The sequence below is a fragment of the Oncorhynchus masou genome, chromosome 12, assembly GCF_036934945.1.
Source record: "Oncorhynchus masou masou isolate Uvic2021 chromosome 12, UVic_Omas_1.1, whole genome shotgun sequence".
In the NCBI taxonomy this organism is placed as follows: domain Eukaryota; kingdom Metazoa; phylum Chordata; class Actinopteri; order Salmoniformes; family Salmonidae; genus Oncorhynchus; species Oncorhynchus masou.
The window spans coordinates 37277912-37295202 of record NC_088223.1 but is presented as its reverse complement, the minus strand read 5'-3'; the positions used below and the strand labels follow the sequence as shown (position 1 = coordinate 37295202).

Genomic DNA, 17291 nt, shown 5'->3' with positions numbered 1-17291 from the left:
CAATGGACAACATTCAACTTTTTTTTAGTATGTTCTCTATTGTTTGTATGTATGTGTCAAATAAAATGAAATGTATTTTACCATATTTCAGCCCTCCTCGATCAAACAACAGGAAATTGTGTAATGGAGCATATGTAACATACATTTCAACTAGGTGTAGGCCTACTTTTGCACAAAGCACAGTCCAAACGTTTCAGTAAGCCAGTAGCCCCTAGCTTTTAGACAATATGAACAGAGAACCTTACAGGCAACGTTATTATGGGCTCTCTCTGACGTCCCCAAGGGATGCCGAGGGTGCCGTAAAACTCCTAAACCGTGAGCCTTCATTGATTGAAATAATGGTGACATAGTTAGACTTACAGACAATAATGCCATTGATATTACTCACGTGTAGGGTAAAATAAACACAATGTGACATTCATGAAACGTGTCGAGAATTTACTCAAACCAAGCAGTGGGTTATTGCGCGTTTACTCTAGTCGTGGCGGTAGTTAAAACCCGCAGTAGCTTGTTTATTTCTGTCTGGCGATGGTCTTGACTGTACTGTTACTTCGGCAGACATCCCTACGCCAAAGTTAGTAGTTGCTCTGCGGCCAGCCAAGTAGCCTTCACCGCTTGATTGCTGCGGCTTTTTTTAGTCACTGACGGGTGTAATTTTAAGACGTGGGATATTCTACTTGTTCAATAGCACTTTTTTACCTATAGCCTATAAATTATTGTATTTTGTTCAGTTATCTTATTCTGTCCTGGTAGGACGCATATGCTAACTCTTCACAGGACAAGGCTGTTAGGGATAGAGCAAGTAAGGCCATCATTTGCAACAGGAGTTAGCTTTCAAGCTAAATTAAGAAGTCTGTTTTCATGCCGGATTTCGAACATTTCAGATTTTCATACGCAAGCATGAATCCGTTAATGGGGGAGAACGCGTACCTAGTTCAGCAACAGCAGCATAACCAGATGGGCAGCAATTCGGATTCTTCCATGACAGGCCTAGACTCATACGGTGCACCTGACTCAGGCTTCATTTTGGGTGAGCACACTGGCTTTGGACAAGATGGGCTATCTGGCCTGGAATTTAGTGCGCTGCCACCTTCGGGACTCGGGTATCTGCACCTGAACAACATGCACCGTGCGCCGCCGCCCCCCGCAGCGATGGCCCTGCGTAATGACTTGGGCTCCAACATCAGTGTTCTCAAGACCCTGAATTTGCGCTTCCGCTGCTTTTTGGCTAAAGTTCATGAGCTGGAGCGTCGGAATAAAGCTTTAGAGAAACAGCTTCAGCAGGCTTTGGAAAATAATGAGGACAATTCAGGAGAAGGACATAGGAAAAAGCCATTGACTAAGGAAATGGGAGTCCAGACTGGTTTTGTAGGGTCCATCGCAGTTAGACCCGGACATATCCCCCTCCAGAACGTCAATAATTCTGCATACCTGCCCGGAGGCCTTCTCTCTCCATCACTCAACAGGCCTACAACTCCCGTCTTTGAGTCCAACAGCAAATCAGTATTTAGGAACTCGACTCTGACTGACTCGAATTGCAACCTCAATTCCAACCAACTCACTCCACATATTTCTATCAGTCCTTTATTAACCCCTACCGATCCTTGCGAGACGATATCCAACATTAACGAGAAATATTTCCGTTTTGGGACTGGTATGTCTACTAACCCGCCTCCCCGGTTCCTTCCCGGCACCGTTTGGTCCTACAACCACGACCGCAGATTTGGCGCGGGGAGGGATTCGCGCATAACGGGCACGGGTGTGCCTTGTGCCCAAACGGACGGAGTAGGTGTACAAATCGACACCATCACCCCTGAGATACGGGCCCTGTACAACGTGTTGGGCAAGGTGAAACGAGAGAGGGATGAGTATAAACGCAGGTATGTAGGAAGCGGTCTAACCATTATAGTTAAAGGCCTGGGGCTTTAAGCCTATGTTATTGTCAACTGTAGGCCTGATGTGTCATGTCATTTATTGTCTCTATACCCCAGGATTGGCCAACCCTCCTGGAGAGTGAAGGGGTTGTGCAGCCCCCCCCCCCCCATCCTTTTTATAGTTACAGATACCATAACATCTGTGTCCTTCTGCCAAAGTCTTGTCGAACAGTAGCCTGATTTGAGCCTAATCAACCATAGTGTGTTTTTGCTTTCTTCATACCAAATTACACCTCAGAACACAAGAAAAGAACATTACATCATCATGCAAGGTCTACATGATTTGCATAAGCATCTTGAAATATAAGGCAGCGCTATATTACAGGCTTTATGGTTGTCCAGCTTATGATCATGCTGCCAAAGTACTACTATCTTAGAACTGAGTTTAAATGAAGAGGCATCATCATCATCATCATCATCATCCTCCATAAGATGGCTTCTGGTTACTCTGTAAACATTGAAGTGTTTTAGCCACTCTACTTTTTGTCTTCAAATTGCCCCTGTACTTCCCAAGTGATATGCCATTACAAGGCTTCACCATAGGCTGGTTGGGGATCATAGTTCAAACATGGTTAATCACAGCGTTTAAAAGAACAGCACTGGCCAATCTCTTAACCAATAGGAGATTATCTAGAGAGGGCTGAATTGGCTGGGGAGAAGTCAGCAATACAATGTTTTTTTCTCTCTCACATGGCCTGCCTCTCTCTCTCTCTCTCTCTCTCTCTCTCTCTCCCCCTCTCCCTCCTCCGCCCATCTGCGTTTCGTCTCACCACCTGCAATGCAGCACTGTACTGAAACCTGTGACCGCTAGTGGGGCCACTAGCGGCTGTTCACATTATTCTCTCTTTTTCTTGTTCCCACTTTCTCTTCCTCTCTCACACTCTCTCTATCACTCCCTCTCTTGCCCCTCTTTTTCTCACTTGAACCCTCTCCCACTCTATTTCTCTCTTCCACACACAAACTCCCTGTTCCTCTCTCTTTCGCCCTCTCTCACCCCCTCACCCATCGCATGCGAGCACTCGCCTTCTGCAGCATCTGTGAGAAGATGCTGACATCACTAAATGACACCAGTAACCTTCACTACAGCCTATAATCCACTGTCTGAATGTTAATGGCAACAAGGCAACGTCAACTCTCTGTTCACCATCCTCTATGCCTTGCCAGCTGAAACACCTTCCTTTAATTCTCTTTTATTGAGAAGGTCAAATTGTTCAACATGGGAACATTTCCAATCATCTGCCTTAGATCGCATGTCAAACAACTGTCTCATAACAATACAGTAACATACAATTCGTTTTTTTGTGTAATAAGTCTCCAGGGGGCTGTGTGAAGCTAGAATAGAATGTAACTTCATTTTCCATTCAACTTATACAGTGTATACCTAAGGCAAAACCGAAAGTAGGGTTCAAGTTATTTTTATTGTCCCAATTGGGAAATTTGTTGTGCAGTCAGGGTTCAACAATATAAAACAACAACATTAAAAACAGTGACAACCATATACAGTTGAAGTCAGAAGTTTACATACACTTAGGTTGGAGTCATTAAAACTCGTTTTTCAACCACCCCACAAATTTCTTGTAAACAAACTATAGTGCATGACACAAGTAATTTTTCCAAAAATTGTTTACAGACAGATTATTTCGCTTATAATTCACTGTATCACAATTCCAGTGGGTCAGAAGATTACATTCACTAAGTTGACTGTGCCTTTAAACATCTTGGAAAATTACAGAAAATTATGTAATGTCTTTAGAAGCTTCTGATAGGCTAATTGACAACATTTGAGTCAATTAGAGGTGTACCTGTGGATGTATTTCAAGGCCTACCATCAAACTCAGTGCCTCTTTGCTTGACATCATGGGAAAATGAAAAGAAATCAGCCAAGACCTCAGAAAAAACATTGTAGACCTCCACAAGTCTGGTTTGTTCTTGGGAGCAATTTCCAAATGCCTGAAGGTACCACATTCATCTGTACAAACAATAGTACGCAAGTATAAACACCATGAGACCACACAGCCTTCATACCACTCAGGAAGGAGACGTGTTCTGTCTCATAGAGATGAACGTACTTTAGTGCAAAAAGTGCAAATCAATCCCAGAACAACAGCAAAGGACCTTGTGAAGATGCTGGAGGAAACAGGTACAAAAGTATCTATATCCACAGTAAAACGATCCTATATCGACATAACCTGAAAGGCCGCTCAGCAAGGAAGAAGCCACTGCTCCAAAACCGCCATAAAAAAGCCAGACTCCGGTTTGCAACTGCACATGGGGACAAAGATCGTACCTTTTGGAGCAATGTTTTTTGGAGCAAGGAAACAAAAAATAGAGCTGTTTGGCCATCGATGACCATCGTTATGTTTGGAGGAAAAGGGGGGAGGCTTGCAAGATGAAGAACACCATCCCAACCATGAAGTATGGGAATGGCAGCATCATGTTGTGGGGGTGCTTTCCTGCAGGAGGAGCTGGTGCACTTCACAAAATAGATGTTATCATGAGGTGGGAAAATTATGTGGACATATTGAAGAAACATCTGAAGACATCAGTCAGGAAGTTAAAGCTTAGTTGCAAATTGGTCTTCCAAATAGACAATGACCCAAAGCATACTTCCAAAGTTGTGGCAAAATGACTTGAGGAAAACAAAGTCAAGGTATTGGAGTGACCTCAATCCTATAGAAGATTTGTGGGCAGAATTGAAAAAGCGTGTGCGAGCGAGGAGGCCTACTAACCTGACTCAGTTACACCAGCTCTGCCAGGAGGAATGGGCCAAAATTCACCCAACTTATTGTGGGAAGCTTGTGGAAGGCTACCCAAAATGTTTGACCCAAGTTAAACAATTTAAAGGCATTGCTTCCAAATACTAATTGAGTGTATGTAAACTTCTGACCCGCTGGGAATGTGATGAACGAAATAAAAGCTGAAATAAATCATTCTCTCTACTATTATTTTGACATTTCACATTCTTAAAATAAAGTGGTGATCCTAACTGACAGGGAATTTTTACTAGGGTTAAATTAATTGTGTAAAAATGCAGCAATAAAAGTATATTATTTCATTTTATGTGCAGATTCGGAAAGTTTATGGCCTGTGGGATAAAAGACTGGTTGGTCTGGGTGGATGGGTGGGCGTATAATGCGATCGTCTCCCCAAAGGTTAACATATCATACATTTTGCAAATTCGTAGCATATAGTGCGTTTTGTAATTCGTAACATATTATATGAAATGGGTGATGGACATCCACAATTGAATACATACCATACGAAACATAACAGATACTAAATGGAGTGTCTCGGATTTACGTACAGAATAATACAAAATGCTCTGAGACCAGGTTGAATTTACAGCATAGGCTACCCACGTATACTGTTAACAATACCAATTTGTAAGTCGCTCTGGATAAGAGCGTCTGCTAAATGACTTAAATGTAAATGTAAAACAACAGGCTACTGTAGGCCTATACACTGCATCCCCACTTGAGCAGACTGATAACAGTGTGTATAGGCAACGTGGACTATGGCACATGCACCCTCCTGGGTTAGGCCACTTCACCTTCAGTAAGTGTTGCAGCAGGGTGCTCTGTATGCATACTACGTGGTGTCCTGTTCTGTAACACAGCTGAGTAAGGGAGATTAGACACACAACGTGGATATACAAACTCCATCAAACTTTAGAATGAACTGGGCGGTTCATGCTGATTGGCTCACAGCTGTGGTATATCAGACCGTATACCAAGGGTATGACAAAGCATTTATTTTTACTGGTCTAGTTATTTTGGTAATACAGGAGGTTGGTGGCAGCTTAATTGGGGAGAACGGGCTCGTGGTAATGACTGGAGCGGAATCAGTGGAACGGTATCAAATACACCAAACACAATGGTTTCCATGGTGTTTGATGCCATTCCATTTGCGTTGTTCCAGCCCTCATTATGAGCCATCCTTCCCTCAGTAGCCTCCACCTCCACGGTTGGTAACTAGTTTATAATAGCAATAAGGCATCTCTGGGGTGTGTGATATATGGCCAATATACCACGGCTAAGGGCTGTATCCAGGCACTCTGCGATGCATCGTGCAGAAGAACAGCCCTTAGCTGTGGTATGTTGGCCATATACCACACACCCTTGGGCCTTATTGGTTAATTGAACCGCATGAGCACAACACTGTAGCCTATAGGAGATGGTATTAGGCTATCTGCCTGGTTTCTATCTGTTATCTGTAACTTTTTACATGTATTTTTTTATTTAACCTTTATTTAACTAGGCAAGTCAGTTAAGAAAAAAATCATTATTTACAATGACGGCCTGCTTGGGAACAGTGGGTTAACTGCCTTGTTCAGGGACAGAATTACATATTTTTACCTTGTCAGCTTGTGGATTCGATCCAGTGTTACTATGATACTATTTGTGAGACATTGTTGCCTTTGACAACGTTATCTACACTCAGTCACAGATGGTCGAGAAAATTGAGGTACTAGAATAGCCTAAATAGACAATAATGGTGATTGTGGGATTGAACTGCTAAAATTGGGTGTGTAATTGGAAGTTGTCTTCCCAGAAGAGACAGTGATGATAGTGCGATGTTGTGGTGATGACTTCCTCATCCATCTCCATTCCCATCTATATGATCACTGTGTGCGTGTGTGTGTGTGTGTGTGTTTCAACAGATGGGAGGAAGAATATACATTCAGGGTGGACCTCCAGGAGAAAGTGGCTGAGCTGGAGGAGGTAAGCCCTTAGCTGTGTCAATGATAATGGGCAACATATGTAACAGTTTAACTTTCGTCCGTCCCCGAACCAGGGACCCTCTGCACACACCGACAACAGTCACCCACGAAGCATCGTTACCCATCAGAGCGAGTGACGTCACCGATTGAAACGCTATTAGCGCGCACCACCGCTAACTAGCTAACCATTTCACATCGGTTACACTCACCCATCTTTTGATCTCCTCCTTTTCCACAGCAACCAGTGATCCGGGTCAACAGCATCAATGTAACAGTTTAACTTTTTTCCGTCCCCTCGCCCTGGGCTCGAACCAGGGATCCTCTGCACACCGACAACAGTCACCCACGAAGCATCGTTACCCATCGCGCCACAAAAGCCGCGGCCTCTGCAAGGGGAACCACTACTTCAAGGCCTCAGAGCGAGTGATGTCACCGTTTGAAACGCTATTAGCGCGCACCACCGCTAACTAGCTAGCCATTTCACATCGGTTACGCATACATGTTTTAATAAATTACATATAGCCATTGATTATTGAAAAACAAAACATATGTAAATGTCTCGTGAGCTTAGTTCAACAGTCAAACCCCCTCAGAACCCAAAATAGAAGTGGGTTTTACTCCATTGTTGGTAAACAATGTAATTGTAAACAAACACTGTATAATGTAGCTTTAAAACATGGTAAAACTATCATTTTGAACTCATGGATGGTGAGTCCTTGTGTCCATAGCACCGTCTATGAATTTGATAGTGGTTGCATTTCTCCGAACCCCCCATCCCTAAGCTGTGTACCTAAAAAGCTGGAGGGCGACTGCTTTGTTATCATTTGAACTGCAGGTTACCCCTTTTAAAATTTCCCATCACACTAACATTATGACTCCACCTCAGATCAGCTGGGTTGATTGGAAAGAAGTAGTAGAGAGATAGGGTATTGTGTAACTGGAGCTGGAAAGAACTACAAATGAACTATGCAATACACCACCCATTCTATTTTTTATGCATACTTATAATCAGTTATGTTATGTCATACTTGCAATGCAAATAAGGTGTGTGTGTGTGTGTGTGTGTGTGCGTGCGTACAGGATCTCCAGGAGAGTGAGGTGTGTCAGGATGAGCTGGCTCTCAGGGTGAAACAGCTGAAAGCTGAGCTGGTCCTCTTCAAAGGCCTAATGAGCAACGTGAGTCCCTCATACCAACGTTGGAATAGCTCACTCAAGTTGTTGAGATTTGTATACCTCAAAAGTAGTCCCATGAGAGATGGCTTAGAATAGGAATTTGGCCCTACTCACTTTTGAGTTATAAAATCGTAGAACATCTCTAATTGGTAACACATTGGTGCGGTTTACTTCAAAAATGTATTTTAAAATACAAATAAGATTTGGGAACACATATTTCCTATTGCGATGGTCACTCACTCTCCACTCCTTCCCTCTCTCTCTATCAGAACCTGTCAGATCTGGACAGTAAGATCCAGGAGAAGGCCATGAAGGTAGACATGGACATCTGTAGACGCATCGACATCACGGCTCGCCTGTGTGATGTGGCCCAGCAGAGGAACTGTGAAGACATGATCCAGATCTTCCAGGTCAGGACTGCTTATAGGCCACTATACAACTAACTATACTATATGTTAGGTAGCCCCTAGACACTGATATGAGATCAGTTTAGCATTTACCACCATAATGGTTAAGTGTAGGATTTTCCCAAGGTAAGCTGATTCTAGATCTGTTGGAGCAATCGTCGATTGGTATAATTACAGCATGACCCATTCTGTGGAAGCAAGTCCACTCATATCTTCTAGGTCAACTCATGTTAATTACACCTTTATTACACTGCTATTACACTGTTATTCCACCTTTATCTAGCAGATGGCCACACCTCCTTCCACTCTGACTCGCCGGCCCCGAAGGCAGGCGGCACAGTCAGTTAAAGGCGGTGATGGGGATGAGCCAACCAGCATCTCTGAGAGCGAGAGGGGCAATGATGAGGAGTCATGTAGCACGTCAGCCAATCAGATCAACGAGGAGATGCAGAGGATGCTGAACCAGCTGTGAGTCCTAACTATGTGGAAATGGTCAGCAATCGAGGTCTGATAAAGTCTCAATCACCACAACTTGGGAGACACTCTAAATTTCAGACCATGATTATTTGATTCAGGACTGTTAGAGTTGGTCTGGATTAAAAGCTTGCACACTGCTCATCACCAGGACTAGTCTGTCACTTGTAAGCAATGAGCGGACCAGAGTCGGCCGGTAAACTACACTGAACAAAAATATAAACGCAACACGCAACAATTTCAAAGGTTTTACTGAGTTACAGTTCATATAAGGAAATCAGTCAATTGAAATAAATTAATTAGGCACTAATCTCTGGATTTCACATGACTGGGAATACAGATATGCATCTGTTGGTCACAGATACCTTAAAAAAAATAGGTAGGGGTGTGGATCAGAAAACCAGTCAGTATCTGGTGTGACCTCATGCAGCCCAACACATGTCGTTCGCATAAAGTTGATCAGGCTGTTGATTGTGGTCTGTGGCATGTTGTCCCACTCCTCTTCAATGTCTGTGTGAAGTTTGTCGATATTGGTGAAACTGGAAGACGCGGTCGTACACGTCGATCCAGAGCATCCAAAACTTGTTCAATGGGTGACATCTGGTGAGTATGCAGGCCATGGAAGAACTGGTACATTTTCAGCTTCCAGGAATTATGTACAGAATATGAGGTGATGGCGGCGGATGAATGGCACGACAACGGGCCTGAGGATCTCGTCACGGTATCTCTGTGCATTGAAATTGCCAGCGATAAAATACAATTGCATTCGTTGTCCTTAGCTTATGCCTGTCCATACCATAACCCCACTGCCACCATGGGGCACTCTGTTGAAAACTGTCGCATCAGCAAACCACTCGCCCACACAGCGCCATACACGCTGTCTGCCATCTGCCCGGTACAGTTGAAACCGGGATTCATCGATGAAGGGCACACTTCTCCAGCCTGCCAGTTGCCGTCAAAGGTGAGCATTTGCCCACTGAAGTTGGTTTCAACGCCGAACTGCAGTCAGGTTAAGACCCTGATGAGGATGACGAGCACACAGATGAGCTTCCCTGAGGCGGTTTCTGATCGTTTGTGCAGAAATTCTTTGGTTGTGAAAACCCACAGTTTCATCAGCCGTTTGGGTGTTTCATCTCAGACCATCCCACAGGTGGAGAAGCCGGATGTGGAGGGCCTTGGCTGGCGTGGTTACACGTGGTCTGCAGTTGTGAGGCCGGATGGATGTAATGCCAAGTTCTCGAAAACGATGTTGCAGGGGGCTTAGGGTAGAGAAATTAACATTCAATTCTCTGGCAACAGCTCTGGTGGACATTCCTGCAGTCAGCATGTCAATTGCATGCTCCCTCAAAACTTGAGACATCTGTGGCATTGTGTTGTGTGACAGAACTGCACATTTTAGACTGGCCTTTTAATGTCCCCAGCACAAGGTGCACCTGTGTAATGATCAGCTTCTTGATATGCCACACCTGTCAGGTGGATGGATTATATTGATTAAATTGATTAAATTCTCACGAGCAGGAAAAATCAGAGATATAAGCTTTTTGTGCGTATGGAACATTTCTGGGATCTTTCATTTCAGCCCGTGAAACATGGGACCAACACTTTACATGTTGCGTTTATATTTTTGTTCAGTATATAAATATATGTACAACGAGTAAGCCATACTATTGCAGGAGGGAGTGTGAGTTTGAGGACGACTGTGACAGCCTGGCCTGGGAGGAGACTGAGGAGACTCTGCTGCTGTGGGAGGATTTTCCAGGATACACTCTGGGAGCAGTGGAGACCCAGGGAGAGGTAGGCCACTGGCTGATTTAAGTTTTGTATTCACCACTGTAATGGTTAATGTTAGGAGCTGTCTCGGTAAGCTGATCCCAGAACTGTGTTAAAGGGCGTGTTTCACTGTACTTCCTGCTTATTAATTATTTTTATGGTTGGGCTGCCTTGTCTATGTGTCTCTGTCCTACTTTAAACATTGCATGATTGATATGTCCTGATCAGTGGATCACAGTGTAAATTACACACACACATACACACACACACACACACACACACACACACACACACACACACACACACACACACACACACACACACACACACACACACACACACACACACACACACACACACACACACAGAGGCAGGTCAATAGAGACACTTTGGAGTTGAGCTGTACTTATGCAATGGATTGGCAGTATATTACATTTCCATATACTGATTGACATCCCTTTTATCTCATGTATATTAGGCAAATAAGCACAAAACAATGTGTTTCTCTCTCTCTCTCTCTCTCTCTCTCTCTCTCTCACACACATGCACACACACACACACATGCACACACACCACGCAGCAGCAGGAGGAGTCCATAGAGAAGGTGATAAAGGACACAGAGTCCCTCTTCCAGACTAGAGAGAAGGAGTATCAGGAGACAATCGACCAGATCGAGGTGAGACACACCCAAACATACAAAAGCCCTTCTCCAAGTACCACAGTTGTCCCCCTGGAGATTGTACAATATGAGGACTTTGCTGCAGGATAAGGCTATTTATAAGCCTGCAGAGATGTAAACAGAGCCATAAATACATAGACGTTTCTCTGGGATTATTAAATTATGGAAATGAACAATTCAGCCATTCCATGTGCTTACATGAATCTCTGTTGAAATTAGTTCCTATGTAGATGATAAGATACATTGAAGTAACAAATTGAAGGTCGTGTAGTCTTTCCAGAGGCTCTCCTCTTGCTTGCTCATTTGCTAGTTTCTCTGTTCCCCGTGGCAACGATAGGAAGGACAAATACAATCGACCTAAAAGAAGACACAAACTAGAAAAAAATGATTTATGCAAACGCCTGCAGCCTATTGGTTCTGCGCTCGCAAAGATCCTGCCCCTCATCACTCCAACATGTTTGTGGTGACACTTCAAAACCAGAAAGCAAACTTACAGTATGGATTGTCTCACGTTACATCTCCACAGTTGGAGCTGGCAACGGCTAAGAGTGACATGAACCGACACCTGCACGAGTACATGGAGATGTGTTCCATGAAGCGAGGCCTGGACGTGCAGATGGAGACGTGCAGGAGACTCATCACCCAGAGTGGGGACAGGTATCAGACACCTCCGCATGGTGATGAACGCTCACCCTAGAGGCTCAAAAAGACCCTAGGTTTGAGGGACCTGTGTGAGATATCCAATCGGTCAACGAGATACCCTGGTATTAGATACCAGAAATAGGTAAAAGATAGCAAGATGTCAAATCAAAATCAAATCAAATGTTAATTTGTCCCATGTGCCGAATACAACAGGTTTAGGCTTTACCATGAAATGTTTACTTACAAGCCCTTAACCAACAATGCAGTTTTAAGAAAATAAGAGTTAAGAAAAGATTTACTAAATAAACTAAAGTTTAAAAAAGTAACGCAATAAAATAACAATAACGAAGCTATATACAGGGGGTATCAAATCAAATCAAATTTTATTGGTCACATACGCATGGTTAGCAGATGTTATTGGTCAAATACACATGGTTAGCAGATGTTATTGCGAGTGCAGCGAAATGCTTGTGCTTCTAGTTTCGACAGTGCAGCAATATCTTACAAGTTATCTAACAATTCCACAACAACTACCTAATACACACAGATCTAAGTAAAGGAATGGAATAAGAATATATACATATACATATATGGATGAGCAATGACCAAGCGGCATAGGCAAAATGCAATAGACGGTATACAATACAGTATATACATATGCGATGAGTAATGCACGATATGTAAACATTATTAAAGTGGCGTTATTAAAGTGATTAGTGTTCCATTTATTAAAGTGGCCAATGATTTCAAGTCTGTATGTAGGCAGCAGCTTCACTGTATTAGTGATGACTGTTTAACAGTCTGATGGCCTTGAGAAAAAAAGCTATTTTTCAGTCTCTCGGCCCCAGCTTTGATGCACCTGTACTGACCTCGTCTTCTGGATGGTAGCGGGGTGAACAAGCAGTGGCTCGGGTGGTTGTTGTCCTTGATGATCTTTTTGGCATCCTGTGACATCGGGTGCCGTAGGTGTCCAGGAGGGCAGGTAGTTTGTCCCCGGTGATACGTTATGCAGACCTCACTACCCTCTGGAGAGCCCTGCGGTTATGGGCGGTGCCAGTTGCCGTACCAGGCGATGATGCAGCCCGGCAGGATGGGTGCCATAGTTATCCTGTAAAAGTTTGTGAGGGTTTTAGGTAACACGCCAAATTTCTTCAGCCTCCTGAGGTTGAAGAAATGCTGTTGTGCCTTCTTCACTGTCTGTGGTCACATTGGCACGGTACCGAGTCGGGGGTACAGGTTAGTCGAGATAATTGAGGTAATATGTACATGTAGGTAGGGGTAAAGGGACTATGCATGGATAATAAACAGGGAGGCGGGGGGTCAATACAAATAGTCCGGGTAGCCATTTGATTCATTGTTCAGCAGTCTTATGGCTTGGGGGTAGAAGCTAATGAGCCTTTTGGACCTAGATTTGGCACTCAGGTTAACTCTTTAATTCTCCCAACTGTACTGATAGATTTCATACAGTATATTAAAGAGACGTGGATGTAGGTCTGTCTATGCAATACTAGACATACAGAAATGCTAGTGACAGAAGAACAATATTCTATTCCACGATGCCAGAGGGATAAGTACAACATATCATACAATGGCAGTGATAAACACACAAGATTGTAGACAGGTATACGCAATGGAGAATACAGGTACTGTCATTAGCCACATTGTACCTCACTGTACTATCGTTACATTGACCCATCTGTGAGTATGGTAGCCTGGTCCCAGATCAGTTTGTGCTGTTTTGCCATCTCCTATGGTCATTATTACTCCAATTATTACTTATTATTACTCCAATGACCATAGGAGTTGGCAAGACGTCTCAACAGATTTGGGACCAGGCTATGAATACGGACCGTTGAGTCATCTTGTCTCGAGAACATTCATTGCCTGTTGTCTTGACTCCACCTCTCTGTCTCCCTTTCAGGAAATCTCCCCCTCTCATTACTGCGGCAATGGAAGACTCTGATGACGGAGAGAAGGAGTGGAAAAAGGCGTCCCCACCCACAGACTCTGAAAGTGATGAACCCTACTGTGAAACACAGGTTAATAGTGGTACGGTCCCTCACTTACCATGGAGGAAGTCCTAATCCTTCCTGATGATGCCCTGTAGATGTACCATAGTCTGGATAGTGCTGCTGTTTACATTTTTTGCCATCAATTATGTCGAACTTGCAGACTCTTTCCAGGGCCATATGTCGTCACTGCCCTCTTGTGGTTCAGGTTATTACAACACCTAATCTGAGGATAGGACTAAATGGCACTTAAAAACATTTCAATGAATTTCTTAACATTGTGCTATTTATATCTCTTCTTATATGATATGAACGATCAAAATATATACATTTTTGTTAAGTTTGCACATTGACCTTGCTGTTTGTAGCAAGGTCCAACCAAAAACTATTTGCACACAGTTTTTGTGGAATAAATGCCTTATGTTACATTGCAGTTAAAGATTTGAAACCACAGCTGCAGTTTTGATGGCAAACAAAAAAAAATGGCAAACTATTTGCACAGGATAAGTAATTATCTAGTAGTCTGTTGCAGTCAAACAAAATGAGCATTTGCAATTTGCTAAAGGGAAAGGACCTAGCTGTTGATAGTCATCTATGAAAATGTCTTTTCTTTATAATTAATGTCCTTCTCATGATCTATTTTCCCTTTTTAAAAGAATGGATGCCACTTCTAGGAAACCTGTAGAAAGATTGCTTAAAAAGGCTTTACATCCTTCAACATTCGTATATACACAACATGTTATTAACAGAAGTTCACAACATTTGTATTTATGTTGAATTTATTATCATTTACTTTATTTGATTACATATTCATACATACTTGATTCATTTATTTCAGCACTTTTTCAGTCATCATTGAAATTCAGATAGCTATGTATTTTGATAGATAGCTATGATAGTTGCTAGATTTTTTTTTAATATGAAATGCAGAGGATAATATGATCTAGTTTTGCAAAGATAATTCACAAAAGCCGTTGCTATAAAGTTTAGAGTTAAAAGTAAAACATTGGTGCTGTGAGCTTTGCACTGTCATGCACATTGCTGTGATTCCAAGCTATAAGCAAACATAGAAGCATACTGCATTAGACCCATGGATAGTGTTGATATCACAACCCACATAAATAAGTCCTACAAAAGCACACACTCAATGCTAGCGTATCAATCCCCAGCCAGCAGTGACTTTATCTTGAACTCAAAAAAGCTCTCTGATCAATCAACGGGGGAAATCAGACTGCTATTTTGGTGCACTTTTAAAATGGACAGCCAAGAGGTATGAGTTTAAAGGCCGTGGATAAAGGGAGAAGTAGGCTAGAGTAGATGTTGGTCCTGTTCAGGACAATCTAACATACTGCTAGCAGGTGAATAACTTTTTTGGGAGCTCGTTCAAGGGCACTCAAACTGTGACATGTTTTATGTAGTAGCACACGAGACCTTTATTATCTGAACACGGGCAGTGTGTTTAACCATCTGCTTTGTGAGATCTGTGGTTTTGTCTCTGGATGTGGCAGTTTCATTGCACTTGAACATGCTCAGTGTTTACAGTTGGAGAAAACGTAAAACAGCAAACATATCTAAGGGCTCGATTCAAATCAGTAGCGCGGAAGATCAGCGTTTACAGCGAGATTGACATTTAAAAGCAATGTGTCCGCGTTCGCAGAGACTCCAGTTCACGGTAGACGCTGCATGTGTCGGCTCAATGAGAAACGACCTTTACGTTTCAATCACACTACAGCACGAGGTTGTCCGCGCTCCGGATTGAATCGCGCCGCTCCTTTGTTTATTGATGTCTGAAAGCCTATTGTAAATAACCCCCCTATATTGTACAGTTTGTAAATCTCCATATATAGGTTGCACAAAATTATCTATATTCAACAGTAATGATAAACACTGTATAAAAAATGCTAACATATAACACCTGTACTAGCTGTTACTGAATGTAAATAACATGTCAATGTACACTGAGAAAACAAATCCATGTAAGAGAAGCCAGGAATGCATGTAAGAGATTTCAGAAAGCGATTTCGGACCGTATGAGTGAAAAGGTGGCCATTGTATAGGGAGTGTCTTTGTGTGTTCTAGGACTAGCTTCGTTGGTGTGCATGTACCTCTGTCTAGTGCTGTCTGTCTTGTATTGCAAGAATGTTTCAGAGTTTACTTGTTCGCCTCTCTGGGGAATCAAAGCATATCTTTCATATTATAAGACTTGAATGTCTGCCTAGTAAATTCTCTCATCTTTACCGCAACAGAGTAAAACACGGAAGAAAACAACAGCAAAAGCCGTCTTGAAACTTGCATCGCCATAGCCATCAATAGACTGCCATACCTCGTCATGCAACTGTGTACAGAAGCTCAGCAAGTAAACTTTTGAAAACATCAATGTTGAAATATGAATATTAGCAACAGCTGTGTGAGAATTACGATTATATGTGGTGAAAGAGTTACATTACATTTCCAGTCTCAAATGATATACACGGAGTATACCAAACATTAGGAACAACTTCCTAATATTGAAACAGCCCCAATTCATCGGGGAATGGACTCTACAAGGTGTCGAAGGTGTTCCACAGGGATTCTGGCCCATGTTGATTCCAATGCTTCCGACAGTTGTGTCAGGTTAGCCGGATGTCCTTTGGGTGGTGGACCATTCTTGACGGGAAACTGTTGAGCGTGAAAAACCCAGCAGCGTTGCCGTTCTTGACACCAACCGGTGTGCTTGGCACCGACTACCATTCCCCGGTCAAAGGCACTTACATTTTTTGTCTTGCCAATTCACCCTCTGAATGGTACACAGACACAATCCTTGTCTCAATTGTCTCAAGGCTTAAAAATCATTCCTTAACTTGTCTCCTCCCCTTCATCTACACTGATTTGAAGTGGATTTAACAAGTGACATCAATAAGGGATCATAGCGTTCACGCAGGGGTGGGCAACTCCAGTCCTCGGGGGCCTGATTGGTGTCACACTTTTTCTCCATCCCTAGCAAACACAGCTGATTAATCAAATTGTATTCTAAACTGAAGATCATGATTAGGTGATTATGGGAGTCAGGTGTTTTAGAAGGGGCAGGGGCAAAACTGTGACACCAATCAGGCCCTCGAGGACTGGAATTGCCTACCCCCTGACTGGTCAGCCTATGTAATGGAAAGAGCAGGTGTTCTTCATGTTTTCTACACTCAGTGTATATCGGTCAACATGATTGAAATGCAGGTGACTGACAAATAGGAATTTGTCAAACAGCAGCATTGTATGGAGACGTTATAATGATTAAGTGGTTGCAAAAAGAAGACTTGTACTCTGTTGAGACCAATATAATTGATCTGGGACTGTGTATCTGTATAACATCACAACCTCCACGTTTCTGGAGACAGTAGGAAAACAATCAATGTATTAATGGAAGTGGTGTTCAAAATAAAATATCTTGAAGGAGACGGTGGTCCCAGGAGTTGTATTTGTTTCCATTCATTTCCATGGCTGTAGTTTGTT

The 17291-nt window shown here is 42.9% G+C and overlaps 1 protein-coding gene across 2 annotated transcripts; it reads left to right on the top strand.

The window, feature by feature from the left end:
• Positions 1–574: 574 nt before the first annotated feature.
• On the top strand, positions 575–17237 carry LOC135550000 (non-homologous end joining factor IFFO1-like). 2 transcript variants are annotated; one of them, XM_064980421.1, is made up of 9 exons: positions 575–1880; positions 6595–6655; positions 7735–7830; positions 8097–8237; positions 8521–8702; positions 10382–10502; positions 11062–11154; positions 11684–11814; positions 13721–17237. In XM_064980421.1, the coding sequence occupies exons 1-9, from the start codon at positions 862–864 to the stop codon at positions 13881–13883; spliced, it is 2007 nt and encodes a 668-aa protein (XP_064836493.1). In that variant the 5' UTR covers positions 575–861; the 3' UTR covers positions 13884–17237. The 2 variants fall into 2 exon arrangements, with proteins under 2 accessions (XP_064836493.1, XP_064836492.1); XM_064980420.1 differs by having other exon boundaries at positions 11059–11154.
• The last annotated feature ends 54 nt before the right edge of the window (positions 17238–17291 follow it).

What these genes read in the sequence shown, in the direction of transcription:
- LOC135550000 (XM_064980420.1), top strand. Translation starts at nt 862, where the DNA reads ATGCCGGATTTCGAACATTTCAGATTTTCATACGCAAGCATGAATCCG. An exon ending in CAGAGGATGCTGAACCAGCT is followed by an intron (nt 8,703 to 10,381) that starts GTGAGTCCTAAC and finishes ATACTATTGCAG; the next exon opens with GAGGGAGTGTGAGTTTGAGG. An exon ending in CAGTGGAGACCCAGGGAGAG is followed by an intron (nt 10,503 to 11,058) that starts GTAGGCCACTGG and finishes CACACCACGCAG; the next exon opens with CAGCAGGAGGAGTCCATAGA.